Source organism: Erigeron canadensis, chromosome 3, assembly GCF_010389155.1.
Source record: "Erigeron canadensis isolate Cc75 chromosome 3, C_canadensis_v1, whole genome shotgun sequence".
NCBI lineage: Eukaryota > Viridiplantae > Streptophyta > Magnoliopsida > Asterales > Asteraceae > Erigeron > Erigeron canadensis.
Genome location: NC_057763.1, coordinates 41,487,398 through 41,500,978, shown reverse-complemented (window position 1 = coordinate 41,500,978; position 13,581 = coordinate 41,487,398). Strand labels below are relative to the sequence as shown.

The 13,581-nt window shown below is 32.7% G+C and overlaps 2 protein-coding genes across 3 annotated transcripts; both read left to right on the top strand.

Moving 5' to 3' along the window:
- The first annotated feature begins 4,222 nt into the window (after window positions 1–4,222).
- LOC122593658 (ataxin-10) lies at window positions 4,223–7,736 on the top strand. The gene is made up of 4 exons (XM_043766090.1): window positions 4,223–4,303; window positions 4,670–5,322; window positions 5,636–6,496; window positions 7,152–7,736. The coding sequence occupies exons 2-3, from the start codon at window positions 4,737–4,739 to the stop codon at window positions 6,457–6,459; spliced, it is 1,410 nt and encodes a 469-aa protein (XP_043622025.1). The 5' UTR covers window positions 4,223–4,303; window positions 4,670–4,736; the 3' UTR covers window positions 6,460–6,496; window positions 7,152–7,736.
- A 2,028-nt stretch (window positions 7,737–9,764) lies between these two features.
- LOC122590577 (pentatricopeptide repeat-containing protein At5g65560) lies at window positions 9,765–13,312 on the top strand. Of its 2 annotated transcripts, none has more exons than XM_043762771.1 (2): window positions 9,765–12,850; window positions 12,942–13,312. In XM_043762771.1, exon 1 carries the CDS (start codon window positions 9,904–9,906, stop codon window positions 12,646–12,648), a length of 2,745 nt encoding a protein of 914 aa, XP_043618706.1. In that variant the 5' UTR covers window positions 9,765–9,903; the 3' UTR covers window positions 12,649–12,850; window positions 12,942–13,312. The 2 variants fall into 2 exon arrangements, with proteins under 2 accessions (XP_043618706.1, XP_043618707.1); XM_043762772.1 differs by lacking the exon at window positions 12,942–13,312 and having other exon boundaries at window positions 9,765–12,234; window positions 12,419–12,599.
- Window positions 13,313–13,581: the final 269 nt, after the last annotated feature.

Genomic DNA, 13,581 nt, shown 5'->3' with positions numbered 1-13,581 from the left:
ATTTGACATCAGGAATTCAAACACTAGGATTTAAATGAATGTATTTTTTTTAATAGGATGTTTACGTATACATATACAGAGGAAGAAGAAGTACAAAGTGATTATATACTCGTACTGAAGTTAAACCCTAACAAAGGCGCTGACTGGTTTAAAACATTCAAAAGGGCGGTTGCTATTACGAGTGTTTATTTCTTCATTTTATTCATTTATCTATGTTTTTTTGGAGTAAAAGATAAGTTTAAAACAATTATTCGTCAAAGCATAATATATTGCAGCATTACACATAGGTGGTATCTGATTTGGATCTTAGTTAAAATAATAGGTCACTTAATCAAAAATATTTAATCCATATGATTTGTATAAAAAAGTAATAAAATAATTTTCATTTAGAAAAATAAAATAACTTTCATGATGTTCAAAAAAAAAAAAATTTATTTCATATCCAAAAGCTACAACGTTTAGAAAATGAGCTTTTCCTCAAACTTTTAAAGCTCTTTTAATCAAATAAAGTTTTTTGTCATATATAAGTTTCTTCTTAAAAGCTTTAAATGTGAAGCTCCTAAAAGTTAACTATACCCTATGTCTTCAAAAGGTTTTTTTTTTATATATGAAAAACTATATTAACCAAATTTGTATAAACATTGTATATCCATTCAGTTACTTTATCAATTAAGTCACTTAATTGTTTTTATAAAAAAAAAACATGTTTATGTGATGATTTTGATGAAATAGTTTTTATACGTATGTTTGCGATTCATTTTATGGTTTCTTATAATTTAGTATTGATTTATGCTAAACACATGTCTAGTACCGGTGATTGGTAGCAACGGTGTTAGTGGTAGGCGGTGGCGCCGGTATTAGAGGTGTGATGTTAAATGTAAAGCTAATTAATGTAAAATTAGTAATCAACTTGTTTTAGGAGTTTATGGATTTATGTTGTAAATTATTGATTATTGATATAAGGAGTATAATGAGAAGGTTGAGGAACTCGGGAATTAGGGAAGCTAGAATTATTAAAGGTAACATGTTCTCCTAAAATTTGTAAAAAGACTAACGTATTTATATTTTGATTATTAAAGGGATTATGTTTTCAAATTGTATGCAATAAAGGTAACATCGTCGGTTTTTAACGTTAAACATTTGTTAAGTTTCAACGTGACATGTCATATCAATAAAGAAAAAGTCACGTCATCAAAGAAAATGATCGCCCTCAACAGTTTACACGACAACATCGTCATTAACAATCGGGGGTATCATTTACATGTGAAATAAATATAAATCGGTGATGGTATAAAAATGATGGAAGAACAATCAGTGATTGGTGATAGATATGAAATGGGGCTTGCTATGTGCATTGAAATGAGCCATGCATAACAAAGATAAGTGTCATATAAAACTTTCAATGATCATGTTAACACTTAACAAATATCTAACATTAAAAATAAACAATATTACTTTTATTATTTACATATCGAAAAACATAAAAAGGTAATATATTACCTAAATATGTAACATAATGAAAAGGTTAAAAAAGAAAGGTAATTAAACATGTCAAGAGAAAAGATTAAAGAAGTTACGTAGTATATACTATAATAAAAAGCTTAGTTATTCAAATGAAAAAAATATGGCCCGCAAGACGAATTCCAACCACGGACTATATATGGTGTTTGTCATGCGTCCAAAACAAACGAACTAAATAAGGCTAATTACTTGAAAAGTCTCTCAATTTGTCATTAAAACCTTTTATGGGGTTCGAACAAAAAAAGTTATATTTGAATCAAGGAAAAACGGCTAAAATACCTATTTTGGGCCCGCGACCGATTTATACTTATGTGAACAGTTATTAGCCGGTTACACTCCTAATTTTTAACAAAATTTCACGTGTACATCATCAACATATCATCTCATTAGGGCCGACCCTGGTGCCGGGCCAAGTGGGCGACAGCCCGTAGCATCAAAATATCACCGGGCATAAAATTTTCAGGCGAAGTTATGTTATACTAGGCTCAGCAGACATCAAAACTTAGTTATACATTGTTTATTTAGACATGGAAAGAATGTTATGCAGTTATGAAACTATGAAAGCTAATTTTGAAAAGAAAAAAAACTCAGTTTTAATGGTGGAAACGATTTTTCGGGAGAGATGTGTGAGGAAGACAAAGATAGCTATGAGCCTATGATGCCTTTTTTCTGTCAATTGTTTAATTAGAACCTTGAGTTTTTTAATTCAACAAAGTTAACCCCTTTAAGTTTAAAAGCTTTTCTATTTTAACCTCACAGTCATGTGGTTTTATAATAAATCTTCACCATTTTCGGTTTTTAATAAAAAAAGAAAAAACAAAAGCTAATGATAACTGCTAGTTAACTTCAATATGGTCATTTAAAGTTTATATTGTAGTTTGATGACATATGGCAACTAAGTTGATGATACAAAAGCTTCTTATATTTTGATTTATTTATTACTATTACTATTAATCTTATGTAGTAAAGATAAATATAATAAATAGATAAATACACAATATTTTTAGATAATTAATTATGTAATATAAGTTAGATTTAATGTTTGTATCTTTCAATTGCATAAATCGATTAAAAATTTATAGTGTTCAAATTTTTTTTTTTTTTAACGACAGTGGTAATTGGACTCAGCGACATGCCTCTTCATCATCCGGTAGAGATTGACCACGTCACCAGCACAGTCAATCCGAGTGCATGAATGGAGGTGGAAGTCCCACTACCTGTTATGGAGGAAACTAGCTAATGCTATAGAATATTTTGAGTGTGTTTTATTATTAAAATTTTTGACAAGGGCATATATTTGATCATCTAGCCCATAGCATTCAAATCTTCAGGACCGGCCCTGCATCTCATCATCAACATCTTTCCCTCAATTACATATTATCAACATCAGATCCAAAATATATCATCAAGTTTTTATTTATTTTTTTAAAAAAACATCACTTCCACATTAAGGGGCAAATCTTCAAATTCAGAATCCGAGATATCGACAAAAGCATAATACTTCGTTCTCCATATGGGATTTGCATTCCCACACCCACTGAAATTCCGGTATAACTTCTATCTTTCCGCCTACCCAATTCCGGTATAACTTCTGTCAAGTTTTTTTTTTTTTATGGATTTATTATCTATGGATTATATTAAGATGATAATGATGATCGATGTTGGTTGTTTATGATGTTGAAGATAAAAATAGATGATATATATATACTAGCCTTGTACCCGCGCGATGCAGCGGGACATAGGAAAAAACCGCTGGTTAAATAGTTGTACCGTGTTATTACATGAATGTATGATTTAACTCAAGTGTTTCTTACCACCATTATTATTTTAGAGTAAACGTTTTTTATGTTGGTTGATTATTAAATTCGGTAACGCATGTGTGTTTTTTTGGTATACTATATGAGCAACTTAAGGGAAGGGAAGGAACACGCGTAAGGGTTTTTTAAGGGTATTTTTGGAATTCCAGAAATAAAGTGTTTTATGGTAATATAGATTAAAAGGGTAAATTGGAGATTTTAAAGGTAGAGTGTTAAATTTTAGGGAGGATAGTTTGTTTATATAGATAATATATATATATATATATATATATATGATATAGATATTTCAAGTAACTAGCCCTTTTTATATATATATAAGAAAACGTTAATGGGATCTGATATGTAATTTTTTTAAAGGAAAATGACATGGAAATATCATGTAATCAAAAACAATAATAAAAATAAATAGAAAAAACATTCAAAATATTTTTTTACCGGCTACTTATTCGAATCCCCATAATATTTTAGCTGTTTTTCTTGTTTCAAATAGAACTTTTTTCTGTTCGAGTCTCAGAAAAAGTTTCAGTCACACGTTAGAAGGACTAATTAGCCAACTAAATAATGTCTTTGGTTAACTTTATCCTACAGATATGTTATTTATATATAAATATAATGTCTTTGGTTAATTTTATCCTACAGATATGTTATTTATATATAAATATTTACTAATGAATTTAAAAAAGGAACCTGCTTTCACAAACATCTCACTGATTTTCCGAGGTGATAAACAAATCATCCTTTCAATGTGAGGTCAACAACAGCTAGGTAGATTTTCAAATAAAAAAAGGCACGAATAGTAATAGTAACATGCAAATTAATTTTTTTTTTATATTTTTATATAATATAATAAATATTTAATAACGCATGTCATAAACCCTATTTCACAAAACCCCTAATTCCATCGATTTCCCCATCAAGTTATTTCATCCTGAAAACCCAATTTGGAATTCATCACTTTATCACAGGTAATTACAAATTAGTATTCTTTTTATTTTGCATAACAAATAGTAATATATTAATATTAATAATTGTATTGTATTGTGTATGAACAAGATTCTTGAATATTTAGTTAGTTAATCAGTTATAAATATTAAAATTATACTAATATGTAGTCATATATGTACTGTCGCTATATATAAATGTTATATCAAGCTAATGTTAGAAATGGTATTCGGATAGTCAACTGTTTTGACCCAGAACCTGTCTTGACCTGTTGCTCAACCCACCCATATTGACACACTCTGAGATTCGCCTCCGATTTGGTTTGTTATTTGTTTTTGTGTGATTATTCTGTTAGAAACCTTAAAACTGTTTGCTAAAACTTTTTGCAGGCTGAATAAGTGTGTGATCTTTATAAGATATCTCTATCATTTTCGTATACTTTCGTTAGTTGCTGATATGGATGTTGTACCGGAAAGCATCCTTCAGCCTTTATTTGCTGCTGCAAATTGCTCTACGTTAGATAAAGCGTTGGAGAAACTTATCGAATTGGCTAGAACGACTGATGGTCGGTCGGATCTTGCTTCGAATAATATGCTCATTACAACCCTTCACCTCTGCCAATCGTCTCCGTATCCTTCTTGTAGTGACACTCTTTTATTAGCTCTTAAGCTCGTCAGGAACTTATGTGCAGGAGAACTGCGAAATCAGGATTCGTTTATTGAACTAAACGGTGTTGATATTATTTCAAATATAATTGGTTCTAAAGTAGTGGTTAATGATTCAAATTATGGTATCATTCGAATGGGGTTGCAAGTTTTGGCTAATGTGTCGTTGGCTGGGGAGGAACATCAAATTGTCATTTGGAATCGTGTTTGTTCTTTAGAGTTTACTGAGATTGCAAAGCTAAGAAGAAAAGAGATTTGTGACCCTTTGTGTATGATTATTTATGCTTGTATTGAAGAGAATGACGAGTTGCTTGACCAGTTGTGTTCAGATCATGCTTTGCCTCTTTTAGTTGAAATCATCTGTACTGCTTCCGCTGGTAAGTTTCTTTCCACTTTACTATTAACTTAGCACAATAATTAGTTTGCAACAAAAAGATAAGTCTGCAAGTCATTATATCAAAATATTATATTATGTCTGGTTTTACAGATACCCTTCAGTCTGTAAATGTAGTCGTTTAATTTTTGGTAGAAGTGGGAAAAAAAAACGTGTAGTCATCTGCGTAAACCTCTTTCAGATAATTAAGCTATAGATAATTGTTCAAGTGTGTAACACCTTTTAAGTTATTGTACTGTAAACCCTTATAAATGTCTTATCTGTTGTTTATGTTTTCATTTTTTTGGTACCACCAGTTAGGTTTGGTGAAAATTGGCTGAAGTTGATTCTTGCTAGAACCTGTGCTGAAAAATCTTACTTCAGTGTTGTCTTCTCAAAGCTGCTGTATGCTCCTATTGACTGTACGTTCACACAAGATCAATCGTTTTTGTTGACCACACTATCCGAGATGATAAACGAGCAAATAGAACATATTACTGTTTCCAAGGTTTTTGCTTTTGATGTTTTCAAGATACTGAAAACTGCTTTGGGGGTTCTTAATTGTGTGTCACGGCCAAAGTCAGGCCTTCCCACCGGTTCTACTGCCATTGATGTTATTGGCTATTCTCTATGCATATTGAGAGATATCTGTGCATTTGATGGTCATGCAGATATCATCGATTCATTACTATCCCTAGGGCTTATCCAAATGCTTTTAGATCTTCTCCGTGACCTTGAACCTCCCTCAGTTATTAGGAAAACACTGAATCGTGGTGAGTCTCAAGATTCTACAGCATATTCAGGCAAACTATGCCCTTATAAAGGATTTCGTAGTGACATTGTTGCAATAATTGGGAATTGTGCTTACAAAAGGAGGCTTGTTCAAAATGAAATAAGAGAGAAAAACGGGATTCTCTTAATGTTGCAGCAATGTGTCACGGATGATGAAAACCCATTCTTGCGTGAATGGGGTATATGGGGTGTGAGGAATTTATTGGAAGGGAATTTAGATAATCAAAGAGTAGTTAGTGAGTTGGAAGTACAAGGATCGGTGAATTTACCAGAGCTGGCTGAGCTTGGGCTACGGGTAGATGTGGATCAGCAAACTCGACGTGCAAAGCTTGTAAACACTAGTGGTTGAAGGTCACTGGACTCAACATGATTGCATCTTTGTTCAGGTGCTGTACTACATGATCCATTGTTTTTCTTTATGATTTATGAATGATGATGTTCTTTTAAACGTCTTATTGCATATAATGTTGCCTTTAATTTTAAGTTTATGTATCTGGTAACCTGGAAAAACCAAATAAAGTTTCAAATGTTTTCTTTTAGGTAACTAAATTTCATTTTTTCTAATGTATCTGACTTCTACTGACTAGTAAAAATGATGATGGAACACCTAACGTGGCATCTGGAAGTCTGTCATTTTGACTACGTTGAATTGTTTTTGTAGTGACACTTGACCTAAAAACAGTTGGTTATCTGAAATAGAAATTTGATGAAAGTTCTACACCAAAAACAGTGTGATCACATAGGACCTGTAGGCTGTAGCCCTTGAGTGGTTGTGGAACTTCATGGTTATCTCATGTGCATACCCTACAAAAAGTTATCAATAGCACTATTATGGATTCTTAAAACTATTATATAGTTAACAAATATATACTAGGATGTGAAATTCGCAAAAGTTGTCTTCTTTTGTTTCATCAACCAGTTTAATGTTAAATTTTTTCACCTTTTACCGTTTCTTTTATCTGTGAAATTTCTCGTTTGGCTGCTTGGACTGCAGTGTTATTTTCTTATACCATTTTCCCTTTTGTCTTTATCGAATTGCAGGTCACTTGAGTACCAGTTTTAATTGCGTGAAAAGTGTGAGACAATTTATACAAGGAAATTTTGATATTCGTTCCAATCATTAAGATCTAACATATTAATTTAGTTATGTATAACGTGATGAGAAACAAAGATATGAGGTTGTATCCTATTACTTGACACACGGCTTTTTGAGATGAGACACTTAGAAAACAGAGATTACAAATAGCAAATTTGGAACAGGTGGCTTTATGATTAGTTACCGAGTCAAGAAGGTGTTCATATGTACAGGTGACTGATGCCACAAATTTCTTGTGACGAGCGAAGTTGCTTGCACCTTTTCCAAGATGCCAAGAACTTTCCATCTGTCAAGGCCAATTCTGGTGCACCAATAGTTCGTGATTTACGAGGGCTGTTTTAGAAGGTCTTGATATTGGTTTCTTGTGTATTCTATTAGGATAATCTCTTCATTAGGTTACATTTTGCGGTTTTCCTTTATTAAAAGTATGTGTTCCATGCGTCAAAATCGAAATGGGTATTGCGGTTGTCCTGAGTTTTGGATTGTATCACTATAAAGCATATAATAGTGAATGGTTTACATTTTTGTTCTCCCGTCTTATGTTGACTAGTTATGTTAGTTACTTCGATTAAAGATTGGGTTAAACGTCTTATAACTGATATGATTATATTATATGATGGCATACAATTGAAAAGGAGTATGAAAGTAGAGGACTCCCCCAATTTATCTTGCATGTATTCATGTGGCGCGAATTTCTTCAGAATTTCAGATGCAAAACTATGGCAGCAGACTGCTTCTTTTGCTGCGACTGCAATTATTTACCCATCATGAAATGTTAACATGAAAGACATAACTTTTACATGTTATATGTGAAGTGATATTTACACTGCAATTGTCATTTCAACATGTTAGTATAATATACTGTCATTAGCCGTATATAACAATATAGTAACATATGTGTATAGTAGTTTAGCGTAATAGTTGTGCATAATGTTATACATCTATGCTAATGCTAATTGTTTTCAATTGGGAACCTCTATGTCTGAACGTTTTAGGACTTAATTTAAATCCATCATATGTGACATTGATGTCTGAGACTATGACAGCATCTTAAATGATCACATCCATTATTACATAATAAAAGTTACATTAGTGCCTCACTAATATCAAATTAAAATACGAAGACAATGATGGGTCGGTCCATTTTATCTACATCTATATATGACTTACTCACTGTACTACATTATAAATTTATAATTGAGATGCGCATTGTCATTATTTTAAAAAGAGGTAGTGATCGTTGGACTCAACGATATTGTCTGTTCAACAGATAGAGATCGACCATGTTACTAACATATTTAATCTAAAGGCATGACTAGAATGGAAATCCTACTACCAAAAGCCATAACTGATCACCAACGTCGTTTAAACATTAGGTAGAGATCGACCATGTTACTAGCACATTTAATCTGAAGGCATGACTATAATGGAAATCCCAATACCAAAAGCCATAACTGATAACTAAGGTTCAAACATCAGGTAGAGATCGACCATATTACTATCACATTTAATCTGAATGCATGACTAGAATGGAAATTCCACTACCAAAACTAATGTTCATAACAATAATAAGTTGCATTAAATATTTTATAAATTTACAATAAGATATATTTTACAAATTAACAATATGCATAATAAATTATACATTTATAAATCAAAAGCTCATTCTATAAATATTATGATCAATGTATTAACTATTTAATGCAACTTAATAAAAGTTCTTAAAAGTTCATTTAGCAAAACCTTAGAGAAAATAATTGAAAAAATTAACTAGAATAAGGCTATCGGCTTAATTCTCCACCAATTTTAACCCAAAACAATTATTAAGGGGAGGGTGTTATAATATACCAATCGACACAAGTCCAAACCAACCACCAATAACATGTTGCCAAATATTTTAGCTCATCAAACCCAAAATTCATTTTTTGTTACAAGGTATCATGATATATCAACCTATTTTTTTAATATTTTTTAATTATATAAACAATTTTTAACTATATAAACAATTATACTCGTATAAAACATATAATTTCATTAAAAATTATAGAAAATAGTATTGCATAACAATTGAAAAAACCAATCGCAATTAGAGATCCAAAAGTTACGTCCATCTATACTTTGTCCTTATTTCATGTTTTTTTTTTCTTCCTAGAATCAACGCTAACATCGATGGATTGGTGATTTGATCATGCGGTTGGAGGAAAAAACACATGGTCATGATACATGCTTCTTTTTTCAAAATCACGAACGTTTTCATCAAGTATAAAAAATATAGCGATTGGATGTTGTTGTTGTCGTGTTTCGGGTAAAAATTCATATTTTTGTTTAAAATATGTATGGAAATAGTTGTATAAAATGTGAATTTGGTGGTAAAAGACATAATGTATTTTTGTAGTTGAAAATTAAAAATATTAATCTTTTCAACTCAATGCATACAAACGGTAAATTCACATTTTCCAATACAAAGCAACGTCTGTCAAAGTCGCGTTTATGAAACCAATTACTGTGAAACCGAGTTGCGGTGGAGTTTTTATTCTCAAACCAACCCAAAGCCCATACCCACCCCCTAAGCCACAGCCCACATCCAAGATCCCCCTTTCCTTCTTCTTGGCGCTGCAAATTACAGTACCACATTTCATTCTCTGTCAAAAATATGTATCATTAAATCAGACGTAAAAATTATCAACACATACATGGATGATGATGATACAATCAACATCCGTCCTCAAAAAACCTCCAAACAACAGCAACTTCAAAATTTTAACATCTTTTTTTATCCATTCCTCTGTTTCCCCTTCACAATCTTTACCCCACAGTAAAAAAACCCAAGATTTCACATCTTATTTACTGACCCTTTTATCTTTACCCAATTGGGAAAAAAACCCCAAGTTCAAAACAATTATTCCTTCAATTTCTTCATCTCAAGTTACAAGCTTTTTTAAACATAACCCTAATTTGAGCCCACAAAAAGCTCTCACCTTTTTCAATCTTTTGTCACAAAGATCCACTTTTAAGCCAAGCGTTGAATCTTTTGCATCATTGTTAACAATCTTGGTCAAGAATCAGTTGCTAAATGTGGCCGAAAAGACTCGTATTTCCATGTTGAAAGCCTGCGAAAATGATGAGGATGCAAGGTTTGTTTTGAGTTTTTTGAGAAAAATGAATGTTGGTGGTAATGATAGAATTATTTTTAAGATTAGTGTTAGATGTTATAATACATTGTTGATGTGTTTATCGAGGTTCTTAATGGTTGATGATATGAAATGTGTGTTTTTAGAAATGTTGGATGATGAAATTATGCCGAATATATACACGTATAATACTATGGTGAATGGGTATTGTAAGTTAGGCAAAGTTGATGTGGCTGGTTTATATGTGAGTAAGATTGTTCAAGCTGGGCTTAAACCTGACACACATACTTATACGTCGTTGATTTTAGGGCATTGTAGGAATAAAGATGTTGATAGTGCGTGTAAGGTTTTTGATGTGATGCCTAAGAAAGGGTGTCAGAGAAACGAGGTTTCGTATACGACCTTAATTCATGGGCTTTGTGAAGAAATGCGTATTAATGAAGCGTTAGAGTTGTTTCGTCAAATGGGTGATGATAAGTGTTTTCCGACAGTTCGTACATTTACTGTTTTGATTTCTGCTTTAAGTAAGTTAGATAGAACGGCAGAAGCATGGGATTTGTTTAAAGAGATGAGTGTGAAAGGTTGTGAGCCGAATGCTCACACATACACTGTTTTGATTGATGGATTGTGTAAAGAGAGAAAGATGCATGAAGCGAGAAAATTGTTAGATGTGATGGAAGAGAAAAGGGTGGTTGGGACGGTTGTGACATACAATGCTTTGATTGATGGGTATTGTAAAGAAGGAAAGTTCGAGAATGCAATAGAGATGCTTGAAAAGATGGAAAAGAAAGGATTAAAACCGAATGTCCGTACTTACAATGAGTTAATAGGTGGGTACTGTAAAAGCAATGACGTTCACAAAGCTTTGGTTTTACTTGATAAGATGATTAAGATGAAACTATCACCAACTGTTTTGACTTACAATTTGCTAATTAATGGTCAATGTAAACATGATGACGTTGATAATGCTTTTAGGTTGATCAGTCTGATGAAAGAGAATGGTGTTGTTCCTGATGAGTGGACCTATAGTTCCATTGTAGAGGCTTTATGCAGACGAGGCAGTGCTGAAGAAGCTCATGAATTGTTGAATTCTCTCAAGTTGAAGGGCATAAAAGTTAATGAAGTAATCTATACGACTCTGATAGGCGGATATTTCCAAATCGGTAAAACTGATATTGGGATGACTCTATTCAGTGAAATGCTTATTAGTGAAATGCTTATTAACGAGTGCTTACCAAATTCTTGGACATATAATGTGCTCATTCATGGCTTGTGTAAAGAAGATAGGATTCAAGAGGCGTTTATTATAACGGGGAAGATGATAAAGATCGGCTTTGAACCTGAAATCACCACATATACTATTTTCATTGAGAGTTTACTAAAGAGATTTGACTTCGTTGATGCTCGTAAGCTATTCATTCAAGTGAGTTCTTTTGGATTGAAACCTGATGTCTGTACATACACTTCATTTATCCTTGCATATTGCAGTCAAGGAATGGTAAAAGAAGCAGAAGCTATGATGTATGAAATGCTGGAAAAAGGCGTGGAACCGGATACAGCAACATATACTGTTTTCATTGATACATATGGACGTGCCGGTAAGATAAAGTCTGCATTTGATTTTTTAAAATGTATGATCAACGCGCAATGTGAACCTTCCTACCATACATATGCCGTGATAGTGAAGAATCTCTTAATCTCACAACAAAGAAACAACCTCAAGTTTCAAGGTTTTGATCTCAATATCAGTAATGTGTGGAAAGTGATGGATTTAGAGACTGCTATGGAGTTGTTTTCTGAAATGAGTAAAAGAGGATGTGGACCAAATGTTAAGACCTTTGAAGCAATAACTGTTGGTCTGTGTAGAGAAGGGAGGCTTGAAGAAGCCTGTAGGCTGGTAAGTGAGATGCTAACTATTGGGCTCATTCCGAGTGAACATATATACACCTCTTTAGTAAATTCTTCGTGTTACTTGCAAATGTTTGACCAAGCATTGGAGTTACTTAATACTATGGTTGATAATAGGATTTTACCGCATCTTGACTCGTACAAGTTGCTTATTTGTGGTTTATATAATGAAGGAAAGCATGAAGAAGGCAAAGAAGTCTTTTGTAGTCTACTTGAGGGGTATAATTCGGATGAAGTTGCTTGGAAGATTTTTCTTGATGGCATGTTGAAACAAGGGTTGGTTAATGAGTGCTCCGAGCTCGTTGATGTCATGGAGGAGAAGGGTTGTCATTTGAATCCACATACATCTGAAACATTGGACGACCATATTAGTGCTAAACTCTTGTTAGACACGAAATTATGAATTTTGATAAATGCACTTCCAATAAGATCTGTTTGGTATCTTCAAGGAGAGAACCGTCATTTAAGGAGAAACAATTTTTTTTTTTTTGGGTTCGTGTTATGAGAAGTATGAGGCCCATAAACTGGAGGGGCTAGTCAAACCAGATCTGGCTGAAAGCTTATTCTGCTTCGCTGAGGTATCTTGAAGCACATAATGTATACAGGTATGACGTTTTCTACTTGTGAAGTAATAACATGTCTGTATTTTGTTTTTTGTTGGTCATTTGCGTAATGAACTTGTTTCTTCCGATTCAGCGATGAAGGTGCAGTTTGCCATAGCAGTTTGCTGATTTGAAGTTTTTTAGCAACATGAGAGACGCGGGATCCTTATTCCAATCTTGACAAGACTTTTTGAGGTTAGAGTTTGTTAGACACATTTATACCTACCTTTGTAATCAAGTATCAATTTTGTGAATCAGTTTGAGAATCATTCATTAACACTAACTCAGATGTAGGTTTGCTTCATCTGTTTCAAAAACATTTTACCCATATGATGTATAGAAGTAAATCGCAAAACCTGAGCAATTTTTAGTCATGTTTAATCAAATACTACTTCAGAAGTTCTTGGGTATCAACATAATCCGTACAGAACCTCAATTTTATATTATTCTTTCATGTTGCAAGAACTAGCATACAAGCTAAACATCTGTAGTTGCAGCTTTATTGGTTTCGTTGTTGCACACATGTAGAAATATGTAATTATGTATGTGTCCACATTGGGAATTGAAGTGATACCACAGCTTATACTGTATTAGTAGTTTATACATTGCTTGTTGCTTTTGAGAATGAATATGTATTAGTAGTTTTTACTTAATTTAGTTTTATGGATTCATCTTACATATATACATAGCTTATCATACATTTACCAGTTATCTCTTCAAAGCCTGGCACCAAC